This window comes from Rhamphochromis sp. 'chilingali' (genome assembly GCF_963969265.1).
Source record: "Rhamphochromis sp. 'chilingali' genome assembly, chromosome: 18".
NCBI classification, from domain to species: Eukaryota; Metazoa; Chordata; class Actinopteri; order Cichliformes; family Cichlidae; genus Rhamphochromis; species Rhamphochromis sp. 'chilingali'.
This window is the reverse complement of record NC_137945.1, coordinates 29,200,865-29,227,745: the sequence shown is the minus strand read 5'-3', so window position 1 is coordinate 29,227,745 and position 26,881 is coordinate 29,200,865. Positions and strand designations below refer to the sequence as shown.

The window sequence follows — 26,881 nt, the reverse complement described above, 5'->3', positions numbered from 1 at the left end:
AACGTGACTTCTGACCGTCGGGTGGTCAACAGCGTCGCAGATCCTGAGCAGCAATGTGACGCTTCTGTTCATGTGTCATGTGCTCTAATCGTTTTTTAGTTCAGCCCTGCTCTGCAAAGAGGCTTTTTCATCAATGCTGCGCCCGAAGCGAGCATGCTGTTAGGTTTCTTCTAGCCGACTTTTATTGTCAGCTTTCGCTGAAAAGTGTTGAATAGAAACACAAATGAATGTATGTTTTACAGTTTTTACTTTTGACTTCTTTTTGCGGGGAAAGTCTCTGAGCCGAGCGACAGACAACTTCAGCAGCACCACATTTTTGTTCTCTGAGCGCTTCATCCATCCATTCATCCACTGCGGCGAGGATGGGGGACGCGGCGGCGGAGTGCACCATCAAGGTGGTGTGCCGTTTCAGGCCGCTGAACAGCGCTGAGGTGGCCCGCGGAGACCAGTACATACCCAAGTTTAAGGGGGACGACTGTGTGCTGATGGTGAGTGTGCGAAACAGTAAGCAGACCTTTTCACATTTTATTAACTGAAATTGTTGTTTTTTTTACATCGTTCTATATTTTGGGTTGGAAATGCTGATTTTGGAGGCACTAACAGTGGCTAATTAAGGCTAATGCAAGCCACTTAAATCAACTTGAACAGGTCATCTTCACCATGCCTGCACTGAGTTGCTGCAGTGTGACTGGCTGATGTGACTGCTTCGGAGCAGTTGAACATGAACATTCACTTTCTTTAATGTCTAAGTGCTTTTTAACATTCGTACCCCACCAACCTTCCAATTAGTAAATGACCTGCTCAACCTGCCAAACCACAGCCATTCCCCAAAATGTTCCTCACTGTAGTAAAATAGTTTAGAAACATATCCCACTTGTTTAGTAACTTGCGAACACACTTGAGCTGTGTCACATCAAGTATCTTATGTTTTTAATCTGATGCTCTTAAAGTGCCTCAGCTGAGGACACCCTGAAGGCAGAGGAGGAAGTAACAAAGCATATATTAAATATAAATAATTTGCTAAATATAACAAACATGTTCAACAAAGAAAATTTCAAAGAAAGAAAAATTAAAATCTCAAACCAGAAAACCCAGGGGGGGACACTGATCTAGAAGCAGATGACTCAAAGATGGCATGAGGAGAAAACAGTAATACAGGCTTATGTAAATGCATGGGTGGGAAATAAATAAAGACAGGAAATCAAAGCAAAGCAATACCCCCAAAGAGCTGACCTTCAAAGTAAAACAAGACTAAAAGAGAGACCCTAAGAACAGTGGATAAAATATTACAAACACAAACTAAAAGTAGAAAACAGTGGGAAAAAAGATTGTGCAGTGAGCATGAAAAAGTAGGGCTGCTGTTGTGCAGCAAACTCTAAATTCTTGATGGTATACTTTACTATTTCTCACTGCTTCCACCTCTTGTTTAAAGGGCAAACCATACTACTTTGACCGTGTGTTCCAGTCCAAGACAACTCAGGAGGAGTTTTATAATGCTGTGGCTCAGAAGATAGTCAAAGGTAAGCTGTGCATTGGAATCTGTTCATGAAATACAAAGCCAAACCCCAATCCTAAATGTGTTACTTCTTTGTACAGATGTTTTGGAGGGATACAACGGGACCATCTTTGCTTATGGGCAGACATCTTCAGGCAAAACACACACAATGGAGGTACTATGAAGTATCAGCTGTTGCTTTTTTTTGCTACTGGTCAAACATATTAAAAATAGCCAGGAAAAGCCTGAGATTCTGTGCTGTCTTACTTTTATCATCATGTCCTGAAGGGGAAGCTTCATGACCCTGAAATGATGGGAATCATTCCTCGAATTGTGCAAGACATCTTTAACTACATTTATTCCATGGATGAGAACCTGGAGTTCCACATCAAAGTATGTAGCTGAGCAACGAGGCAGGCGCACATGAAAAGATCTGATAAAGTCTCACTGTGCGCTTTTGTTTTGCAGGTTTCATATTTTGAAATCTATTTGGACAAAATTAGGGACTTGTTGGATGGTATGTACGGGGCTCATCATCAGTCAGACCCTGTTACAGAGACCATGATTCATTCTTTGCTTTCATTTTCCTCCACAGTGTCAAAGACCAACCTTCCTGTACATGAGGACAAGAACAGGGTCCCATATGTCAAGGTAAGACAGACTGAGTGCTTCATTTTCAAGGCACAACATTGTTTCTGATTAAACTCAAAGTCTGCAGTCATACAGTCACAAACTTCTCCCTGCTGGTTCTAATGCATTAGTTATGAACAACAGAGCAAAACAATGATGCTAATGTGATAGCTTACCTACAGGGTTTTATGTATAAAGGGTAAGAAGGCTTTACAGATCATTGTATTTCATTTGGCATTCAGCTATAAGTTGCATAGACCATGACTGCATGAAGAAATCCAAGAAGATACAAAAGCTACTGAGACCATGAAGCACTAGCTCTCCTTTCATAAATATCCAGTGGAGACTGTTAGCGTGTCACGGTCCCTTCAGCTAATAAATGTGTCTCTATAAACCAGTCCTGCTGTGGGGCTACTGAGAATAATATTTCCTTGTGATGTTCATGTGTCCCCAGGGCTGTACCGAGCGTTTTGTCTGCACTCCTGACGAGGTCATGGAAGCCATAGACGAAGGCAAAAATAACCGAAGCGTGGCTGTCACAAGTGAGTTCGTACATTGCGGCCTCTCATGGGTTCATCCTCACTGAGTCTCCTGACTGTTGCCACACTCCCAAAAGCTGAGCCAAGAAGACATCTGTGAAAAACACATTAAAGTCAGGTTCTTTCTAACCATGGGTACACGATTTAAACTGAAGCTGAGCTGACTTAATTATGCACTTATTTTCTGAATTAAATGGATCCCATTATGGCATCAGTTAAGTTTGTTGGAAAATTATAATTTCTGTAAACAGACATCTGCATATGAACATACTGTCAGGATCCTGGGTCATTTGACCCAGCGTTCTTAGTTTTCCTGTGTTTCTGTATTATGTCAAGTTCATTTGTGATTTATTCTATGGTTCCTAGGTTTTGATCCCCTGCCCCTCATGTTTCTCTGTGCCCTCTGTTCTGTTTAGTCTTCTCTGCCCATGTGTTCCCCCTGTGTTGTTGCCTTCTGTGTCTCCCTCTGTGTGACTGTCTTATATAGTGATGTGAGTTATTGTGTTTTGCTCCCACTCCTTGTGTTCCGTGTTTTCCTCTTCCCTTCGTGTATTTCTTCATGTGCTCTCCCCATGCTCTCTCTCCCCTCCTGTCTGTGTCTCTGTTCTTCCTGTGTTACGTTTAAGGTCCGCATCTTGGGTTAGTATTTTCAGCTCTGTGCCCTCCCTGTCTTGTTATGCATAATTGTCCTCAGCTGTGCTCCCCGTGTGTTCCCACCTCACTCATTACCTTCTGTGTATTTATGTCGGAATCTCCCTCTGTTCCATGTCGCTGTGATTTTGCATTCACCCCTCGTGTCTGAGAGCCTGCATTTTGGGTCCAACTCCTGCCCGCCACACAGCGATTCTTGACACATACAGAATCTGTAAGCATGGGACAACATTTTTGGTCCTGGAAGCTGGAAGCTGACTGTTTGTATCTAGTCAGACTTTGGTTGCATGCAGGTCCATGCATAGAGCCACTGTGATGGTAACAGACTGGTTCTTACATAATGCATTTCTACAACAGTTCACACCAGCACTTGTTTCTGCTTTCTATGTAACATTCATACTCCAATGGAAGCACCAGTGAGCAACTTCAGTATCTTGCTCAATGATACTTTGACATGCAGACTGGAGCAACCACCAGTCTTCTGATTAGTCGATGACCTGCTCTGCCTCCTGATCTGCAGCCACCACAACAAACGTTTTTGCTCTACCTGAGATCAGCAGGATAACACAGTCGGAAGGTCCTGTGTGATCTCCTAATTTAACGCTGTGACATGAAGATTAAAGGAGATGCTGATCTGCTGGGAAGGCAGCTGTGCTCACCACTATACCACCATTCCAGATGTCAAGGATTGGTTTTGGACTTTGGAGTTTGCATATCCTCCCTGTGCCTGCAGGTTTAAAAATACCAGTCCATTTCCATTTATCTTTCCACTCAGCAGGACATATTCTATGTTCAATAATTCCATTAAAAAGGCAAGAACAGCATATGGACAGTCAAGAGGTGTTAGAAGATGTGAGGCCTTTTAGATACCAGTCAGCTACAGCTACCTGTGTTAGTCGCAGCTGGAGTTTTTATGTATTCTAGTCTGGTTAAGTCTCATTCTTTTACCTTGGTAATCCCTCAGAAAAAACACTTCAATGGGCCATTATTTTTATAGCGTGCAAACCTAGAATAATATAATCAGTAATAACTGTTTTTTTGTTTGTGTGCCCACATGTACATTCAGACATGAATGAGCACAGCTCCAGGAGTCACAGCATCTTCCTCATCAACATCAAGCAGGAAAACAGTAAGACTGAACAGAAATTAACCGGCAAGCTGTACCTCGTCGATCTGGCTGGGAGTGAAAAAGTATGATCCTCAGTACTCCTCCTCCTCCTCCTCTCTGACCTCTCTCATCTTCATAACCTCTGCAAATGTGTTTTTTCCCAATTTCAAGAGCCCGCCTCTGACTTGAACCAGCTAAAGAGTAGCTTTTAAGTAGTTGTTTATTAATAGAGTAGAAACCAGGCCTGATTTAAAACTCAGGGTGGAAACAGCTCTTTTACTCTCATTTACCTTTTCCCTAGTGGCAAAGTGTGTCTGTATTAAATGGATCGGTATGATAAAAGTTTAATGATGCTATCGTGCTGCCACTTCAGTTCAGGGGGGAAACTAGAGCAATCTTCCATCAGTAAAGTGTAAAATGTTAACAGACCAGTCATAGCGCTAAACCCCGGGAAAGCCATTGACATGCTTTGTCAACTTTCTTTTACTAAGCTGATCTTGTTAAAAGAAAAAGGTTCTGAGCATCTGTTATGTGACACAGTTTTCAGCTTCACTATGACAATTGTGCTGTTTTTGTGTTTCAAAGGTGGGTAAAACTGGAGCAGAGGGTACAGTGCTGGATGAAGCCAAGATGATTAACAAGTCCCTGTCTGCACTGGGAATTGTCATCTCAGCTCTGGCAGAAGGCTCGGTGAGACAGTTTGCGACTCTGCTTGGTGAAGCGTTAGAATTACTGCCACTCCAAAATGTGATTCAAAGTTTATAAATGAAATTCGTAAAAAGGAGAGGCTGAAGTGAGTTTATTATCACAAATGTGCTGATTCGTTCATTAGATATTTTGATCCCATAAGTTATATTTGCATGAGCATGGTGACAGAGCTGTGAAGTGGGGTGGGATTACATTAGCTCTTAACGGCTTCTTGTTTGCGGTGGTCATGGACAGGCTGACAGAAGAGGCCAGGCAGGTGTCTCTGTGAACCATTATGTTTACACAGGACATTTGGATCTGTGGTGACAAAAGAGAGCAGGTGGATGAGAGCCTGGAGAGGTGGAGGTATGCTCTGGAGAGAAGAGGAATGAAATCCAGTAAATCCCAAAATGTTGATTCTGTTCATCTGGACGTAGCGTTGTTCATCCAGTGGTGCTAGTTTCAGTCATTGTGCAATGTGCTCTTTATAAGGTTGGGGAAACCTGCAGTCAGCTGAGACTGAGGAAGTCACTTGGATGAGCGATGAAACGTTTCTCCCACTGGAAACGCTCCGTCCAGATGAACAGAATCAACCTTCTGGGATTTACTTACCTAAATGATTGAGCATGCATAAAGAAATCCAGTAAAAGCATGACAGAATGCATGTGTGTGAATAAGAAGGTGGAGCAGAGGTAGTTTAAATACCTTAAACCATCCAAAGCAACAGACAGTGCACAAGAGAGGTGAAGAAGAGAGTGTAAGCAGGGTGGAGTGGGTGGAGATGAGCGTTGGGATGATTTGACAGAAGGACGGCAGCAAGAGTGAAAGGGAAAAATTACAAGATGAAAGTTAGACCTGCCATTATGTATGGTTTAAAGACGGTGGCTAACAAAAAAAAAAACAGGAGAGGTAGAGCTGAAGATGCTAAGACTTCCACTGGCAGTGACCAGACTGGACCAGATTAGAAATGAGTTCATCGGAGACAGTAAAAATGAGCGGTTTGGAGACAGTTATAGAGGCAAGGGTGAGGTGGTTTTGATATGTTCAGAGAAGGGAGAGTGGATATGAAGGATGTTGAATATTGAGCTGCAAGGCAGGAGGAAAAAATGAGGACAACAAAGAAGATTCATGGATGTAGTGTTGTATGACATGCAGAGAGTTGGTGTGACAGAAGAGGATGACAGGGACAGGGTGAGATGAAGGCAGATCGCTGAATTCGAAGAATTTGTTGTACTGTTTCTGCTGATGTCTGCGCCTTAAACACTTAACACACTGGATAAATGTGCATATCACCATGTAATGTGTGCAAGATAGATGTTGATCTACTGATCACATCATATCTCCATTTTCTTGGTTATTACTATGACTATTTCCAGTTCTGGGGGGACTATCAGACCAGATTGGACCTCAAAAAATTATGCTAAAGATGAGCACAGCATGCTAAAATGTGAAGGCAAAGGTGTATATTTATGAAAAGTTGTGAAATCATCAGAGTGCAAACCACCTGTGTAGCTGTTTAGGTTAAAGGACTTGCAATACTGTGGAACAATCTTGTGTGCAAAAATAGGAACATCAGCCTGCAGCTGGAGACATTTTTTAAATATTTACTGTTTCTTTTTATTGTAGGACGGCATTATAGAACCTGAATACATTTTACATACCATAGATTTATCATAAGACCTGATCTAAGCCACCCTGAATATCCCAGGAGTTGCACCTATTTCAAAGCTCTAGGAACCCTGAGATGAACCATCGGCCTACTGCTCAGGAGCCTCCATAGAGGGTTTTTATATTGCTAAAATGTTACAAATTGAGTATATTATATTTTGTAAGTGCATGATAGTGGACTGCAGTCCTTAATTTAAATTGCTCAGTTACATTTCATCACAACAGGCTTCACTGTTGTAAATGCTGTTTGTGACATGCAGAATTATCATATAATGCGACATATGGTCCCTCTCAATCCGCCTAGTCCTACATACCATACAGAGACAGTAAGATGACCAGAATCCTGCAGGATTCCCTGGGAGGGAACTGTCGGACAACTATGGTCATTTGCTGCTCACCTTCGGCTTACAATGATGCAGAGACCAGGTCTACATTGCTTTTTGGACAGAGGTACGTAGACACAAACCTGTCATCACATCTGTACAAATGATGTTACTGAACTGAAAGGTGTTCCACAAATAGCTACGTTTTAATATTAAAAGATTAGAGGCAAAGAAGACTGTGGTCTAGAGTCATAAATATGAATGATCCATAGGTTTGGTGTCTGACTCCATAAAGACAGGGCACCGACTTAAGCTCAGAAACACCGACCTCTGAGCTGGCTCTGCGGTGAAACCAGGCTCAACTGTGTGCTGTTAGTATTCAAAACAGACCGCTACCACTTTCTCACCTCTGTGTCTCACCAGAGCAAAGACCATCAAGAACCAAGTGACTATGAATGTGGAACTGACAGCAGAGCAGTGGAAGAGCAAATGGGAGAAAGAGAAGGAGAAGAACAAGACACTGAGAAACACAGTCACCTGGCTTGAGAATGAGCTGAACCGCTGGAGGAGCGGTGAGGGCCACAGGCTGTATTATGTGTGGGTTATGTGTGGGTCATTAAAGCAGAGGCAGAGGAGTTTGCAGACATATGATCATTGTTTTTATGTGTTTAATGTTAGTATGGATATGTTCATAACAAGGTTAAATCTTGTGTCCTTGTGTTTAGCAATTAGAGTTGAGCTGCACATGGATCCTAACAGGAGGCTTTTAAAGAAAGAGCTCCTTGTTTCTATATTTAACCCTCTGATGCATAGTGGTCACTGGAGTGGACAGCTACTAAAACGTACATATCTCTTTAATGCATTGGTTTCTATGGTGGAACTGCATATTAGCCTCTAGAGTGCTCTCTGCTGCCATGCTCCATTGAGGTCAATTCAGTGTTCAGTTAGTGCAACTGCAAGTAAATTTCCTCTGAATCAAAGATGGCAGACAAACTGTCACCCCTGCCGACCACTGCTGGGATATCCTGTCAATCCTTCTATGCTAAAAGAGCCCAACAGGTAAAAAAAATATGATGATATGCAGTAACATCTAGGGAAGGATATTATCTGTTTGGAATAAGAAATTGTTATGTCTAATATGTAGAAAACTACAATTAACCATGTGTCCACTGTAGTGGACATCATGCATTACCCACTATATTTTTTTAACATAAGTCATAAATTGTCTCACTGTTTTTTGGGACTGTTTTGGTTATAATTAAGCATATAATTGTTACATTTATAAGCTACTCATTTAAAATATATATTTCTGTGCAGATCAGCTGTAGTTTGAGTTACTATAATAATTATTTTATCATATTTTGTAGACTTCAAATGCAGCAAAGAATAAGGCAGCGTACAGAATAGTCCAGGAAATTCCATCCAGCTCCAGTGATGATGATTTCATTGATGAGTGCAGTGATGAGGAGTTCAGTGATAAGTCCAGTGATGATGAGAGTGGCTGCCAGAGCAGAACAGAGACATAGGAACTACGGATGATGAAGACACAGACAGTCAGGATGCAGAAAGTGAGAACAATGAGTGGCAGGATGAAGAGGAAGGTCAGTATGATCAGGGAGCTGTGGGAGATGGGTACATGGCACCTGACCATACTCAAGCCCGCAAAAATATTTGGAAAGTCCAAGACAATGACTTGGTTGGAGACTTGCCTCCTTTTCTAGGAGAGTGGAAATTGAATGTGGAGGGGAAGGATCCCATAGATTTCTTCAGACATCTGTTTCCAGCAGATCTAATTGATAATATAACATACAACTGGTGGTGGTCAGAGGGCCCGGTGGCGCCAGTGTCCGGCAGCCTCGCCTCTGTCAGTGCGCCCCAGGGTGGCTGTGGCTACATTGTAGCTTGCCATCACCAGTGTGTGAATGTGTGTGTGAATGGGTGGATGACAGGTTGTGTAAAGCGCTTTGGGGTCCTTAGGGACTAGAAAAGCGCTATACAAATACCGGCCATTTACCATTTACAACACCAACTTGTATGGGAAAGAACTGTCAGTAACAAGAGAAGAGATTCTCCCTCCAGCAATGCAAAAGAGGAAGACCCAGTGGGACCCCACAACCCGTGAAGTGGAGAGCAGTCACCAAAGTAGCCTGTGAGGTCAGGTTTGCCACAGGATATCACTGGCCCCAACTGACCGAGGTGAAAAATGCAAACAGGTGCCATGATGTTGTGTGCACACGGAAGACCAAATACATCTGCATGCAATGCTGTGTGCCATTGTGCCCTGGATGCGTTGCAAACTTTCGCACAGCCTAGGTGTGATGAACATAGAACTGTTTGGAGATGCAGAGACTAAGATGTCAGTTTGTGTTTTCTTCCAGCATGCTACTAAGGGCTTGGTAATACTGTCCTGCATCGTTATAGAACTGTGTAGACTCAAAAATGTTTCTCTTGTTGGAGATAGTTTGCCATATTCAGGTGTAGGATTCATAGCTAGGACTGTTGATTGGTTTTGTTATTTACGTCTAAACATTGGGGCCTTATGAGTTGAAAGTTCCAAAAAAAATTGCTGAGATGTTTTTCAAAGGATACAAGCAAACAAGTGTTTGTATATTTACAATAGAACACAAGGTAATTAATTTTTACAGTAAATTCACAGTATTTCATGCTAAGTGCTCAGGCGCATGTAGTCCACTGGAGTGGACAAGTTTATAACTTTATAAAAAAAACATATTTTTGAAAAAAAAAGAGTTAAACATTTTTTTTCATGTCCTGAGAAGAATAAAAGCACTTAAGAAAAAAATCTTGACCAAGGCTTTCATAATTCATGCATCAGAGGGTTAATAACGACAAACAGTCCCCCGGAAAAATATGCAAGACCATGCCTGTCCTGCACTAATGCTACACATGAAGGCTCGTTAATTTTGACTAGTTTTCCTTTCTTTTTTTTGTATTAAGAACCTGTTAAAAAAAGGATTCCTGTGTGTGCAGTCATAATATTTTCTCTGATGGGGAGCTATTTAGGGTGGAAACAGACCTTCTTATATCATCTTTCTGCTGCTCCCTGCAGGAGAGAGTGTGCCAGCGGATGAGCAGTTTGACAAAGAAAAGGCCAAAGAAGAAGTCCAGGCCCTGGAGAGCACCCACCACAATGACAAGACGCCACCCAAACCTGCCCTGAGCTCCCTGCCAGGAGTCAAACTCACAGATGCAGAGAAAGAGAAGTACGAGGCGGAAATGGCCAAGCTCTACAAAGAGCTGGACGACAAGGTAACGAAACAACGTATGTATGTGTGTGTGTGTGTGTGTGTGTGTGTGTGTGTGTGTACGTGTATATATACATGTATGTATGTATGTATGTATGTATGTATGTATGTATGTATGTATGTATGTATGTATGTATGTGTATGTATGTATGTGTATATATGTATGTATGTATGTATGTATGTATGTATGTATGTATGTATATGTATGTGTATATATGTATGTATATATATATGAATGTGTATATATATATGTATATATTAGAACATGCAGATAAAGTGCAATGCAGTAGCAACTGACAGATTTTTTAACATATTTAAATAGACATTACCTCAGGCAAGACATGCTATTAATCTCCAGCAGGATGACAGTAAAAACTAGAACACTGAATCTATTTCGGTAGTACTTTGACTTTGTGAGAGCAGTATGAAAACTATGAAAGGTTTCACAATTCCTGTCACATGAAATTTCACAATATCTTCACTTCATCTTTCTCTTTTGTTTTAATAATGTAAATTCATTCTTGATATTGGAATAAAGAGAATATATTTATGTGAAAACCAACATTCGTCTTCTAATTAATTGTGGTGAACTTATTTCTTTTGACCAGCAGGTGGTGCAACTGGTTGCTGTTCAGTATTGCTCTTTGGCAGGAGAATTATGTGAATGAAACATTACTGGATTTCTCTTTTCCTCTGCCTTTCCTGTAGGACGATGAGATCAACCAGCAGTCTCAGTTGGTGGAGACGCTGAAGCAGCAGATGTTGGATCAGGAGGAGGTGACACTGCATCCGCCTTGCCTTCCTTTCTTTCCTTCCTTCCTTCCCCTGTGCCTTCCCGCTGTTCCAAATCCCCCTAGGCACTCCTGTTAGCATAAACCTGGTGTGACAGCTGATTGCAGACCATTAGTAGCCCTGCAGGAGAGGTCAAACTGTAACTCACCCTTAGCAAGCACAGGAGCCTCACCAGATTGAGCACATTTTTCTTCACTGTTCACAAATCTGTTTTGTAGTCCCTGCTGTTGATACATTTTTTAACATACTTTCAAACCTGACCATAGGAGAGCATCACTGAGCATCATTTACCTCTCCTAGCTATTAGCATCCTCTCGCCGTGACCACCACACGTTGCAGACGGAGCTGAACCGGCTGCTGGCGGAGAATGAAGCCTCCAAGGAGGAAGTGAAGGAAGTGCTGCAGGCCCTGGAGGAGCTGGCTGTCAACTACGACCAGAAGAGTCAGGAAGTTGAAAACAAAACCAAAGAGTTTGAGGCTCTCAGTGAGGAGCTGAACGAGAAATCGGTGAGCAGCTTGAAGCTTTGGGGGAATTTGCTGGAAGTAAAAACACTAATCCTAATCCTAGATGCTTTGTGATGTGTGTTATCGTCCACCACTAGAGCTCCTTGGCCTCCATTGACTCAGAGCTTCAGAAATTGAAGGAGATGACCAACCACCAGAAAAAGAGGGTCACTGAGATGATGTCATCATTACTCAAAGACCTGGCTGAAATAGGCATCGCTGTGGGAAGCAATGACATCAAGGTTCCCAGTTTGGCTCTGATACACTGTTTCATATTCAGAAAAGTGACATTTGGGTTAAAACTATGAAATAACAGTGCTTTAGACCACAAGCTAACAACTTGTGGTCTAAGAACTATCAACATCATCAGGTATTCAGGTGATCCTTGCTGAAAATGAGGATGGTTTTGCATAGGCTGGTTGCAAGCACTTAATTCCACTGTGGATGTATCTCTCATTCAATTTATTTAGTGGATTCAGTCAGAAAATGTAGAACATGAACCTTGATAAAGTTCCTGCCAAAGTAGAACTTCAAATCAACCTTTATTATCACAAAAAAAGAAAAGCACCCAATCTTGAAAAATAAGAAACAGAAACTAAACTATGAGTGTTGAATTTCTGCAGATAATGACTTTCAATAGTCCTTAAAAAATTGGTAAAACAGATTTGGTTGAACCAACAGTGTGAAATTGATTGATTCAAATGTAAAACTGGTAAAAGCACAAATATGCTCACAGAAAACGCTTCAGCAGACTAATGTTCTGCATATTTTATGATCAGACGACAGTCAATCAGTTTGTTGTCTAGTTTTAATAGGAATTGTGAGCATCTTGGTTTGTTTCCACTGGTTTCCAGTGTATCTCCAACTGCATGCTCTTCAAGAAATTTTGATAAACTCCTAATCTATTTTAAACTCCATGGATGGTCTGAGTGGGACTGAGTCTGAGGAATGTCTTTGACCTACGTAATGTTCTCTCACGTCCTCAGCAACAGGAGAGCAGTGGTCTCATTGACGAAGAGTTCACTGTGGCCCGTCTCTACATCAGCAAGATGAAGTCAGAGGTGAAGACCATGGTGAAGCGCAGCAAGCTGCTGGAGAGCACACAGACCGAGACCACCCAGAAGCTGGACGAGACTGAGAGCGAGCTGACTGCCTGTCAGCTCCGCATCTCCCAGGTAACAGCTGCTTAACAACTGCTGCCATCTCAGATGCTGTCGCCATAGTGACATATAGTTAAGATGTCAGATTATGTGGTTCTATATCAATAACAATGGGGCCTAACAATTGGGTCTGGCCTAAAAGAACTGTCATTTAATTTGTATGAGTCCTTTTCATGTCTTTCGTTGGCCGGTCGTTGTTTAGCAAGAAGCCAAAATCAAGTCCCTGACGGAGTCCCTCCAGAATGTGGAGCAGAAGAAAAGACAGCTGGAAGAGAATGTGGACTCTCTCAGTGAGGAAATAGTCAGGACCAGGGCCCAGGGTGAGCAACACACTCTCTGCTCTCCATTCTGTTTTTGCACAAGGAGCCCTGTTTGGCTAAAGGTTTGTTGTGGAGAAGGCAGTGAAACTGCTGTAAGAGGTCCTTAAACTAACTAATAGTTGTCTGTATAGCAGGGGTGGGCAATCTCAGTCCACGAGGGCCGGTGTCCCTGCAGGTTTTAGATGTGTCCTCGAACCAACACAGCTGATTTAAATGGCTAAATTAGCTCCTCGACATGTCCTGAAGTTCTCCAGAGGCCTGGTAACGAACTAATCATGTGATTCAGGTGTGTTGACCCAAGGTGAGATCTAAAACCTGCAGGGACACCGACCCTCTTGGACTGAGATTGCCCACCCCTGCTGTATAGTGACTCAAATGTTTTAGGACATAAAAGCTAAAGCAAGTGGGTACAGTGGTGCAATGGTGACCTTAAAACAAAGTCTCACACACTGATTTTAAAAAATAAAGTCTTGGAAACAACCCTGAATAAAAGGATTTAATCTTCTCTGGTGTTTTAGGGCTATTGACCAGTCAGATAGGGTAAAATCCACATTTCTTTAAAAATGTATTTATTATATGTACCGGCCACTTCATTAGGTGCACCTTGACCCCTTTTGTCTTCACAGCTGTCTTAATTCTTTGTGACAACTCACATGTGAAAAATATTTGGATACATTTTTTGTTGTGCATCGCGGTGCAGCAGGCAGGTCCCAAATACAGGACACAGAGAACAGAACTCAACCTTACCGGTAGTTTTACTGGTGGCTTCATAGGAACCAAGGTGCAGAATAATAATAGAACTTATTAACTAGGAAAATCTCTTTGGAAACGTGGAACTCACAGGGACCCACGGCAAGAGGGACAATGTGACAAAGAGCAAGGGGGAAACTCAGACAATTGATACACAGCAGGTAATGAAGGGAGAGGAAACAGATGGGAAACAAAGTGGGAACAAATCAGGAATAACAAGACAAGGGAAGTTAAACTTGACACAAGACTATCACAATAAAACAGGAACAAGCATACACACTGAGACCCAGACTATGACATGCCAAACTAACACAGGGATAGAAGATTAAACACAGAGACAGAACACAGAAAGACTAGACAGACACGGGAACGTCACTGGGGGAACAAAGGGATCACAAAAGATATAGATTTAATAAGCAAGAAGGTGAACTAGAATCCTACAAACTGAGAATATAATAAAGGGCAAACTTAAAGGTATCCTTAAAACCATAAAGAAACTTAAAATCCTGGGTCCAAGATCCAGGGACCATGACATTTTTATTGTTTTAAACCTGAATTTGTAAAACTAAACTTGAATAAGTCATAAGTATTGATTATTAGCATTGAACGTTCAAAGAAGTATCTGTGTTTATGGATTTCCCTGAAAGTCATGTCAAGTAATACCTGTTTCTCCTTTAAATCTTGTTTCCAGTAAACTATGAAAAGGGTTTACATGACGTGGCAAGCTTAAGAAAAATACTGTTTGTACTTGTTTGTGCCATAAGAAACTAAAGAAGATCCATTGTTATATCCCAGTTGTTCCCAATAACATGGATCATTTCTTCTCCTTCCAGAGAAGGTTAATGCCATGGAGAAAGAGAACGAGATCCAGTCTGCAAATGAAGTCAAGGTACTGTAACACGTACAAAGTGTGATTGCCCACCTCATCTCATGCAGTGACTAGCTGTTTTTTTCCGTGTCTTCAGGAAGCTGTGGAGAAGCAGATCCAGACTCACAGAGAGGCCCATCAAAGGCAGATCAGCAGCCTGAGAGATGAGCTTGACGCCAAGGAGAAGCTTATCACTGAGCTGCAGGAGTAAGACACCACATCACCTAACGCTTGTCTCTTTGAGCGAAACTTACATGACTCGGCTGATTTTATCCCTGACCTCTGTGCAGTCTGAACCAGCAGATCATGCTGGAGCAGGAGAGGCTCAGAGTGGAGCATGAGAAGCTCAAGGCTGCTGACCAGGAAAAGAGCCGCCAGCTGGAAGAGCTCACGTAACATCTCTCGCGTTTATTTAACAGGAAAATGCACACTTGTTTAGCAGAACTGTTTTCCAGTCTTATTAATGCTTGTTTCATGTGCTGCAGGGTGCAGCAGGACAGGAGGGAGCAGGCCAGACAGGACCTGAAGGGACTGGAGGAAACTGTGGTCAGTTATTGCCACAAGTTTTGAAATCTGTATTTGCTTAGAAAATGAGTTCACCCACTACACAACAAACCTCTTATGTAAGTAGCTGTTAGCAGTAGTATGTTGCTGGGCGATTGTGGCTCAAGAGTTTGGAGTTCACCTTGTAATCGGAAGGTTGCCGGTTTGAGCCCCGGCTCGGACAGTCGTTGTGTCCTTGGGCAAGACACTTCACCCGTTGCCTACTGGTGGTGGTCAGAGGGCCCGGTGGCGCCAGCGTCCGGCAGCCTCCCCTCTGTCAGTGCGCCCCAGGGTGGCTGTGGCTACAATGGACCTGCCATCACCAGTGTGTGTATGGGTGGATGACTGAATGTGTAAAGCGCTTTGGGGTCCTTAGGGACTAGTAAAGCGCTATACAAATACAGGCCATTTACCAGGCCATTTGCTATGGAGATTTCGATCTCCACCAATACAACAGAGGTAAGAGGAAAAACAGTAACATTTTTAACATTCAGCTAGCATTAGCAAATATGGTCACTTCTGGTGTGACTGTGAGTATGAATGGGTGTCTATGGGTGGGTGGATGAATGGATGGATTTGATGGATTATGGAAAGCCTTTCTAGTGAAATTGGTGTAATTAGTTTCCTTTAATCAGCTTTAATCATGTGACCTCTTGCCACATTCATGTATTTTTGCACAAAGAGTAGTGGTGCTCAAAGATGTAATTTTTGGGAGCAATAATTAGGTATGAACTGACATGATGTGACATCTCAGTACAGCCTCACTATTATTTTTATGGCTCACTAGCCCAGATATAACCCAGATTTGTTGCCAGCAGCAAATGATACATTGTGACATGAGTTTGGAGGGCGATTTCTTGTCACCGTTATTCTTTGCAAACCTGTCTTTCTTGTCTTGTGTTAGGCACGGGAGCTGCAGACACTTCACAACCTGAGAAGGCTCTTTGTCCAAGACTTATCCACAAGATTAAAAAAGGTACAAGTCCTCAAAGTGTTTCTGTGATGGAACACATTTCAGCTCTCGGAGCAGATATGTATGGAACGCCAGGACTGCCATAATGAATTAATTAAATACACCATTAAATAATTAATTAAATGTGGCAATAATTAATTAAAATTGGAATTAATTAATTAAATAAATAGTTATGACACATGTAATTAATTAATTATTGACACATTTAATTAATTATTTATGTATTTCACATTTTAATTAATTATTGACACATTTAATTAATTAATTATTGACACATTTAATTATTTATGTATTTCACATTTTAATTAATTATTGACACATTTCATTAATTATTGACACATTTAATTAATTATTTAATGATATATTTATTTATTTCATTTTGGCAGTCCTGACGCCTGGCTCTCATCATGAAATAATTTTATCTGTCAGCCTCACCCATCAAACTCAGGGGGCGGGGTTAACGCTGATCGAGTCAAAACCATTGCTTTGGCCTGGTGGCCATTGTTTCTAGCACACAACAACCGGCATGTGGAAGCTAACAGAACTGAGCTTTGAAAAACCCTGTTTGTGTGTTACCAAATACCGTTTTAATATTTTTTTAGCCGAGAATGTAGTGGTTTAATCTTCATGTGTCTGGTCGGTTTGTCAAGATACAGCCTCTTTGCAAAAGTGTTTCGATGATTTCGGAGATGTCTGCCCAGTCTCACGGCAAAGCGTGGGATAGACCCGCTCGCCTCGCAAGCAATCCCACCGACAAAGCGCAGGCCCCGGTACACAGCTGTAGTAACCCCCGCTGACTTCTTTTACTGAGGTTATATTTATCGATGTTTTATTTCCTGATGTTCTTATGTGTCCTACGTGTTTCAGTCGCCAATTCTGAATTATAACTAACATTAAAAACATGTTTAAGGAGGAGAGAGAGCAAATAAATCTGTTTAACATCTGATCTTTGGGTTTTTGTTCAGTAATCAGCGTGACCTGTGTATAAACACATAAAAGAGATAACGTTGGTGTTTCCGTCATGTAGTAACTGCTGGCTTTAACTGTACAAAGGTTGTTCGACACTATGAAACACATACAGACTTCATGATGTTCGGCTAATATTTTTATTGTGAATATTAATCATGCTGACCTCGCTCTGTACACCACGCAGCGAGGTCAGCATATCCATGATATCCTCAGCTCCATGAGTTAACACAAAGTTTCCCAGCTGACTATCTAACTGCCAACTATTCCAGAGACGTGAAAATATACAGCATAAAGAAAAGTGTAAGAGACTCAGCAGCAGATTAGAATAACAGTTATACATTTAATAAATCACCAAATGAATCCAAGAAACGAGCAAACCTGTTCCGACAATTTGAATTTGTATTCCCTCAGCTGCAGACTCGCTGCTGTTTAAATGTTTGAAAAGGAAGATTAGATATAAAAAACGTCAAACATAGACTCAGTCTGCCTTCACATTTGATATGAGGCCAGCACGTATAGTGGCCTCAGCAGGCTATTACTGAAATACACGTGCTATATCATAAACTATGATATAAACAGGGAGGTCCTATTAACATGTTTAGTTTTAAAGGACACCTTCCTGCCTTTAGTCTCATTCATGAGCAGTATTAGTTTTCTTCTAACATCCAGAAGTCTGCACGATGTGTTTCATAGTTTGTAACAAGCCTTTGACAGGTAAACATAACATGACCGAAAAAGCAAAAAAAAAGCAAAAAAAAGAGAGAGAGAGAGAGAGGGAGAGAGAGAGAGAGTGTTGACATAAGAAGAGAAAATTCTCTCAATTATGGAGACAGACAAATGGTTCATTTATGTTTGATGTGTGTTTATTCCTCCCTAAATATCGTCGGTGAAGTTCGCCATGCATGTCAGATTTTCCTGCGCATTTTTATACCTCTGCCAACAGAGAGAGAAAAAAAATCACATTCTAACAGACAGCTGGTGCTTAGAATACAGTTGAATAACTATTAAAAAACAGATGATATTTAGATGATAGTTCAGTCTAACACATGTGCCAGTGAACCATTAAACGTCTGTGAAACTATGCAGTTATGAAACGTAACTTTAACCTCAGCCAAACCGATTTGCTCAGTTGTAAATAAAACAGCGAAGTAAACGTGACCCGACAGACAGAACCTGAGTGAATGAAGTCCAGCGTTTAACCACTGAGAGCTAAAACTCAGCTGAGGTTTCAAAGCTGTGTGCCGGTGATTGGACATCAGCCGCTGATAAAGCTGTTCGCCTATAAAGTGCTCTGTAAGGAAACGAGCTCCAGCAGCTCTGCGCTCGGGGAAAACACTATATTTACTTATCTTGTGCAGAAAAATGCGCTGACATTGCGTTATATCGAGCACCGGCTGCCCAGTTAAACTGTGACTATCACCAGGTAACTAGGCGTGTTTCTTGAATTAGCAGCAGGTGTTAAACAGCTGACAGATGAGGAGGAGGATGCATGCAGGTAAACTGAGGGTCTGTTGAGCTGATCGCTGGTTTCGTGAGAAAAATGTCAGCTCGTTCTTTATGTTACAGAAGCACAGAGACACAAGACCAGGCGGAAAGAGACGATCGTTCGGTGAAAATGAGAATCTGCGAATGCAACATGTGGAACACGGAGAGTGGAATATGTAAACAAACCGGTTAACGTAACCCCCTCGGTGCGCTCTGCATGCTAACTGTTAGCAGAGCTAGTGAAATCTCTGAAAACATCTGAGCACTTTTGCAAACATGTTCTATGTTGACAACCTGACCAGACATACGTCGCGGCATTCGCGGCTAAAACACTGTTAAAAGTGTAGCTGGTGACAGAAAAACGGGGTATTTTAAAACTACACCACCACCATTGCTGCTTGTGATTTGATCTGCATTCTGGGATAACTGGCTGCCCCAAGTCTACACAAGCAATCGATTTTCTAGGATCGACCTGTTTTGACTTACTTTGCACGGCAACCAATCAAATGTTAGAGAAGCTGCATGGGCAGCGTTAACCCCGCCCCCTGAGTTTGATGGGTGAGGCTGACAGATAAAATTATTTCATGACGAGAGCCAGGCGTCAGGACTGCCAAAATGAAATAAATAAATATATCATTAAATAATTAATTAAATGTGTCAATAATTAATTAATTACATGTGTCATAACTATTTATTTAATTAATTAATTCCAATTTTAATTAATTATTGACACATTTAATTAATTATTTAATGGTGTATTTAATTAATTCATTATGGCAGTCCTGGCGTTCCATAGATATGTAACCTCCCATTCCCTGAATGTTGCCATGGTGGATCATCACAGTAATTGCCATCTTGTGATCTGATTTGTCATCTGTTAAGACTCCTGTCTTACACAATATCACATGAGCTCTTCTTGCCTCGACCACGACGTTTACCTGGAGTGAGTCAAACAGCTCCATATTTCGCTCATGCACCGGCAACACTCCCATTAAATCTGCATCCTTAATGAAATTTTAATGAATCCAGGGAACACAACAGAAAGTGTCTGCAATAAGTAGGCCATCTGATTCTTCAAAGGTAGCAGCTGTAATTTAGGGACCTGGGCCCTCAGTGCTGCTCATCTCCTGCCTTCCAGCGGAAGCTTGATGAGACAAAGGCAGAGCAGGCTTTCCTGGAGCACACAGAGAATATATTATGCTGCTGTACTCATCCAAAAACTGCTACTTATCACCACATTTAGGCACAGATGGGATTATCTGGATCAGGGCTCTTTGGTTACAGAATTATTTTTCACTTTGACACGGATTTGAAAAACTGAAAGCAACAAAATAAATTACATAGATAACAAAGTTGTTTGCTGTGCTTGGACAGAATGCTCAGATGGACTCAGAGGACACAGAGAGCAGCGCTGCCCAGAAGCAAAAGATCAGCTTCCTGGAGAACAACCTGGAGCAGCTAACCAGAGTTCACAAGCAGGTAGAAATAGATGCAAGCAAAGTGAGACGAGTGTCTCCCACTCAAACTGGCATCTCAAGGTTAAAAGCTCTATTTTTTCTCTTCTGTTTTAAATTCCACAGCTGGTACGGGACAACAATGACCTACGCAGCGAAATCCCAAAGATGGAGAAGCGCCTGCGGGCCACCGCTGAACGGGTCAAAGCCCTGGAGACCGCCCTAAAGGAAGCCAAAGAGAATGCAGCCCATGACCGTAAACGCTACCAACAGGAGGTGGAGCGCATTAAGGATGCCGCCAAGCCTAAAAACATGGGCAGGAGAGGGTCAGCACAGATAGGTAGGTGGCACCACTGTTTTAAAAAGCGACGTCTTTTACCAGACTAAAAGGTAGCAGTTAGCTAAGCTTGATGTAATCTTGCTGTTTGTTTTGAGATCAGGTATGACACATTATAAAAATAATTCTCAAAAGCTATATAGATGTTGATAATCCTGGTACCCTGGGCAGATTATATAATAAATTTCATCCAGATTGACTAACAAATCTAGGCGGAGTTTGGGACCAGGGAACATATATATAACACTATGATTATTATAGTAGGTTTTGTACGTTTTGTAGTTTTTTTGTTGTTTTGGACAGGATCAGGCTAATCATTGATCAGTGTTTTTTATTTTTATGCTAACCTAGGCTAACAGCCAGCTAGCTTTAGCACTAAAGTGATAAAGCTAGGCTAACAGCCACCTAGCTTTATCACTAAAATGATGCATATACGTCAGTATTTTATTAATGTTCTCATCTGATTCTCAAACAGAAAGAAATTAGTGTTTGGGTTTTTTAAAAATATCAGTGGGCCATTAACCTTCCCTCTGTAAATGATTGTTATTGTTTCGCTGTGTCCAATCCAGCCAAGCCTATCAGACCTGGTCAGCTGCCAGGGGCTCCCATAAACTTCAGTATCAACAGGTCCAACCTCATCCAGAACAACCACCCTACCGGCATTAAGGGAGGAGGAGGCAATAACAGGCAAGAAAAACATGCACCCTGTTTCCCTGCAGTCCCAGGTTTATGAATTAGCGTTCATGTTTGCTTAATCCTAATACTTTGAGTAACCTCTGTCTGAAGATGGCCTCCCAGTTTATAATTAGCTAAGACAGATGGGCCAAGTAAAGGCTTTTTGAATAATGGCTCAATTACAGCTGCCTTAAAAGCCTCTGATACGTATCCTGTTGATAGAGATAAATTAATCATATTGAAAATTGATTAATTCAGTCTTGTAGAAAGGGGGACACAAAAACGTGACAAGCCAGTGATGACCAACTTATCAACTCTAAGATGATTCATGTTTCTTTTCTCATTCATTCTTTTGCATCTATCCACAAGTTTATGGACTTCATTATTAATTGTTGTCAAAATTTCTCCCCCTCACAGTCCCTGATGGTACTAATACTCACTCAGATACAAAACCAAAGAAGCAGACTGACGTGGACATCCATCAGCTGAATCGTTGCACTATTCTTCCAATGTCTAAATGTGTATTTATTTACTGTACATAAGCGCAGCATAAGCTGCAAAGCTGCTCTTTTAAGCTCTGTAAGCACTCATAACGTGTAATAGTGTCCTGCAAAATCCACTTTTATTATGACAGGCTGGTGTGTTTCCTTTTCCCAGGCACAGATAATATTTTACATTGTGCCAACATGCATGTACATACAGTATCAGACCTTGATGGCCACCTCAGCATGAGAGCAGAGATGAAAACAAGGCTGAACGAAGGCCTTGATTCTTTCGTCTGTTTGTTGACTTATTGATTGGTTAAAATGTGACATGCGCAATTCACAGATGTCACAAAAACTTTTGAAGGCAAAAAACCCCCCACTTTAGTTGTACTCATAGGAAAAAGGAAGTTTTGACAGGACTCTGTGCAGTCCACTCTTACTGTTCCCATAGGATTTACGAGGGCACATAGTAGCCAGGTGCTGCTAATCAAATGCACTTGATTAACAGATCATCAGCGAGTGTGAGCGCCTCTATGAAACAGATGTTTTGCCAGTTTGCTAGTCTGGAACATTCGGATGTGTTTTAATAATGTTCCACAGTTTTCCCAGGGGAAAATCACCAGAAATTCACCCCAAGGTCAGATTGTGGAGTTTTTGGAAAATCTGAAAAACAAAAAAAACCCCGCCAAGAGCTACGTCTCTTAGCATGCTAAATGCTAACGTTCATGACAGGATGATTAGGAAATGACTGCACAAGTATGACTTGTTTGGAAAGGTTGCCAGGAGAAAGTCTCATCTATTGGAAAGGAAGATGGCAGCATGATTTAGGTTTGCAAAGTTGTATCTGAAGGAACTGCATGACTTCTCTGGGTAGATGAGGCCAAGTGTGAGACCATCTGTCCAACAGCTTAAGCTTGGCTGAAATTGGGTCATGCAACAGGACAATGGCTGAAAAAAAGAAAAGGTGTTGTTTTGGCTCAGTGACAGTCCAGACCTCAACCTGATTGAAATGTCCTTATGCATAAATTCAGTTCAAAACTCAACAAACTGAAGCAATGTAAAGTTGTGTTGGCCAAAATTCTCACATGATGTAAAGTTATACAGAAAACAATTACTGCAAGTTAATGCTGCTTAAGGAGGTTATACGAGCTACTGAATTGTGGGGTGTACTGAGTTTTTCACTGGACTGCACAGACTACTGTGAAAACTTTCTTTTTCACGACTGTGTCTTAGTTTATGTCACTGAAGTTGCACTGCTGCATTGCAGCACCTTTTGCTGGAGACAGCAGAGGGCAGAAATGGCATAAGCATAAAGCATGACCGTGTCTAGCATTATAGAACAGAGAATGATCTGCCTATGTGTAATTGTTATTATTGTAAAGATACCTCAATAAAATCAATCTGGAACTGCTGTCATATTTTGGTGTGATAGCTTAACAAGCTAATAACGATGATGCTGAAGCAGCAGTTTTTTGTCCCTTAAACATTTAACATTTTATTAAATGAATCTGTTACTACAGTGCTGGGTTCAGCTTCCACTGCAGTTTTCAAATGTATATATTAATAATTATTAATAAACTTTAATTTGAAAGCTTGCTTGGTGACTTTATTTCCTGTACCATCGGGATAACTCAATGGAGGGGGGGTTAGTTCAAGTTCAAGGTTCTTTATTTGTCACATGCATAGTTATACAAGTATAACACACAGTTGAGGAGATGAATAAACTACACAGGAGTATATGGGGGAGGGGGGGGCACCTATTAAAGTGAGCGGTAGCAAAGGAAAAAGCTTATACTGAGTTGTATGTGAGACTGGACGCTGAGGAAGGAGAAAGGGACTTGTGGTGATTGGCTGCAGACAGAGATTGAGTATGTGCAGCATGATTAAGAATAGAGATGGAAATGTGCTAACATATGACGAGTGTTGAAAAGGTGAAAGGAGGACTTTGATGAGCTGATTAATGTAGAAAATATGAGAGGGTATGAAAATAAACAACCAAACAGGAGGAAAAGAAGACCACAGAAAAGATTGATGGATGTCATGGGCCAAACACAGGTTTGACAGAGAAGGATGCTCGGGATAGGGTGACATGAAGGCAAATGATCCACTGTGGCAATCCTTAAAAAGAGCAGCCAGAAGACGAGTAGGAAAATAAATACAAGAAAAACAAATTCCCTACCTAACACATTAGGTGGGGAATCCTGCCTCAGAAAATTCTGAGCATCAGACACTTGGTTTCCTGTATTTTGGGAAGTTTTTTTTTTTACTTTCAGTTTAGCGCGGGAGACACAACTCAGGCACCATTGAACAGTTTAACATCTGAGTGAGATCTAAACTTTGACAAGACTGAGACAACATCAACGGGAGCTGAAAAAGGTCCTGGCTGTTCTTTTGCGTCATACCAACTTGTACCACAGGATGGTGTCCTAACTCAACCAAGGCAAGTCACTGAAAGCATTCCTATGCTGTTTTCCAGACACTCCCGAGTTAGCCTGTTCCAGCTTTAAAGTCAGGAAAGTGAGAAAAAACGGGATTCGTTTTCTACTGTTTATATTGAAGGCCGCCATCTTGGATTGCTAACTTGTGGTTGGCGGGGCTGCTCTGACTCTCTGAGTAGGAAATCCAAGTTGAGTTGGCATTCCAAAATTCCAAAGAAACAGCAAAAGCGAAAGGAACAGCAATACGCATGGAAAAGTGCAATGTTGCCCTCAGTGATAAAAGTCTGAATTAACATTTTCTGAAAAAACTGAAAGCAAGTTAGCAAGTTGCTAGCACACTAGCAAAACGTTAAAAAAAGAGCAAAACAGCCAAAAAACCTCTCTAAACAAGACTGATGTGTACTGAAATCAGTGCTCGGAACTGTCATTTCCTCTTTACAACAACATGTTGTGTTTTAACACAGAGTTGTTTATGACACATTCATACATTTTTCTAAGATACTATGGTTGTAGTGTTTTTGCCAGAGGCTAAGTCTGGGTGAGTGACTCCACTGAAGCCTCCCTGCTTCCTGGCACTAAATCATTCATGTTCCTGCTTGGATGGTAAAACACTCTTCTTTGATCACCAAAAGAAATTTCAGCTCAGTAGCCTATGTATGTTTGGTGATGTTACACGATTTAAAGACTGTGAGAATTAAAAGCCTGGTTCTGAAGGGAAATAATTTCATCTTACTGTCATGACCTTTACCTTGAGGAAATTTACAACTATTCCAAGTTTACCAGATCAAAGTCAAAGACCCCCAGGGTGTTCGGCCGGGAGAGGCCAGGGAGACCTCGAGGCTCTGAAACCCGTCTATCAGCGTTGACAGACGGGCGGAGTGGGAGTGACAGACGACTGCTGTGTTAAATGCCCCAACTGCCACAGGGTGCAATAAAGTACGCGAACTCAAACCGGAAACAAGTTTGTTTGTTCATGAAACTAAAGGTCCATCAAAAATCTAAAAACTATTCAACTGAAAATTTTGCTGATTACTTTATCACATCATGTAGGATTATAAACGCAAGTTAATTAACTCCCCAAGCCTTCAAGGATTTGTTTTTTTTACACAGTAAAATTTTCTTCCTAAAAAAACAAAACAAATGTGTGTTTATGTGTGAGGATTTCCTCTGAGATGAAATGTGTATAATATGATAATATAGTAGCACAGTCCAAGGACTACAACTCCGTTCAGCGAGGAGATTGTTATGCTTGGACAAATTAGTATTGCGGAGTATTGTGATATAAATTTTAGTGAGCAAAAATATAGATATAATAAAATGTGTTCTTTACGATGCAAATTAACTTCAAAACAAAAGTTCCCTGTAAAGTTCCCGTAGCATAAGACGAATAAAACAATAAAATAACCAAGAAATATAATTATCTGTTGCTGATTTGATAACCGTGTTTTTTGTTTTTTTAAATAACCTCCAAAATGTGTAATTAATGCACATTTGATATTTTTTAAATAAAACTCTTTTCCATTGTTTTGTACATTTGTGGGTACAGAGTCTGTCAGTGCCCCACAGCTGTGTGACTGCATCAAGCGTAATTCATTTTCCAAGAAATAGAAAAGTGCAAAGGCAAGGTTGTCTGTTACTAATAATATTATTATTTTTTTTATGATTATATCAATATGGCTCTTATGGTGATAGCGTTATCGTGATTATCTCCAATAGCGAGAATTTGACGGAGGCAGATTTATTTTGGCAATTATGACCGGATGTGCGCTGTTTCCGCTCGGAACTTGACAGCCTGTGGAGAGGCGGCGGATTGCGAACAAGCTGGCTGAAGGACTTGAGGTCTTCTGCGGACTCAGTCGGAGCAGGCGAGACTGAAATAGGTTAGAAAAAAGTTCCCTCGGAGTACCTCTGCGGTCGGCACGAAGCACGGAGAGACGAAGCGGGAGTTTCTTTTTTCTCGAGGTGAGTGATTTTATCCTGGCGGGGCGCGATGGTCAGCGCGAGGCTATTGGCTTCTGTCGGAATTACTTTGTTGCTATGGCACGCTGTGGCAGAGCGCGCGGTGGTTCGTACTCGAGTGAACCTGCAGTGCTTTTGTCCACGCATGAAGCTTCTCGAAAATACCCCGAAAATGTCTGCTAGTGGGAAAATAAACTAAAGAAACGTTGTTGATATTCTACTGTGAGGGTAATTAAAGGTTCCACGTGATAGCATCACTCCGTGTTGATGGGCTAATTTCCTCTCGGTGTTTTTGGTTATTTGTCCCGGTCCGGGAGGCGACATAAATAGGAGGAGGGGGCTTTCTTTGGCAGGCATGCCCTCCTCTCCCCTCGCTCCTGGGAATCCTTGGTGATGTCGATTCGGAGACCCTTTGTCATGAATTCACATGGATTAAACTCCTTTGTGTTGCGTTACTGCAGTGTGTGTGTGTGTGTGTGTGTGTGTGTGTGGGTGGAAGGGACCCTACCCCCCACCTATACCGCCCCTCACCATCGCCTGCCCCCTCAGGCATGCTCTGAGTCCCCCCCCCCCCCTACAATTTATAGACTGCTTGCCTTTAGAGGGGGCTTTTCCAGTGCTGTGTCAGGGAGAAGCAGCGTTTATTTCCCATTGATGCTCATCATATGCAGCAAATAACCCGCATAGATGGGATTGCAATGCAGCAGCAGCAGGAGCACATGTTGGAGTGGATGCTGCTCATCCACACATCTGCTTTGGGTGAAGCATAGGGACAAAGGCAGTGCAGGTCTCAGGGTGTTTCTGC

The 26,881-nt window shown here is 41.7% G+C and overlaps 2 protein-coding genes across 4 annotated transcripts in view; both read left to right on the top strand.

The window, feature by feature from the left end:
• The first annotated feature begins 137 nt into the window (after window positions 1-137).
• On the top strand, window positions 138-23,210 carry LOC308386467 (kinesin-1 heavy chain-like). Its single transcript, XM_080866027.1, has 26 exons — window positions 138-488; window positions 1,433-1,520; window positions 1,597-1,670; window positions 1,784-1,888; window positions 1,964-2,012; window positions 2,091-2,146; window positions 2,580-2,667; window positions 4,382-4,506; window positions 5,009-5,113; window positions 7,083-7,228; window positions 7,525-7,673; window positions 10,169-10,368; window positions 11,073-11,141; window positions 11,457-11,663; window positions 11,759-11,902; window positions 12,647-12,835; window positions 13,023-13,140; window positions 14,724-14,779; window positions 14,856-14,965; window positions 15,049-15,150; window positions 15,244-15,304; window positions 16,206-16,277; window positions 20,103-20,207; window positions 20,309-20,522; window positions 21,089-21,206; window positions 21,612-23,210. The coding sequence occupies exons 1-26, from the start codon at window positions 363-365 to the stop codon at window positions 21,616-21,618; spliced, it is 2,883 nt and encodes a 960-aa protein (XP_080722153.1). The 5' UTR covers window positions 138-362; the 3' UTR covers window positions 21,619-23,210.
• A 2,690-nt stretch (window positions 23,211-25,900) lies between these two features.
• arhgap12b (Rho GTPase activating protein 12b) overlaps window positions 25,901-26,881 on the top strand; it is a 63,444-nt gene continuing 62,463 nt past the window's right edge. For all 3 annotated transcript variants that reach the window (XM_080865765.1, XM_080865764.1, XM_080865763.1), the window contains exon 1: window positions 25,901-26,079. The gene's annotated coding sequence lies outside the window, so the exon portion shown is untranslated. The remainder of the gene's footprint in view (window positions 26,080-26,881) is intronic.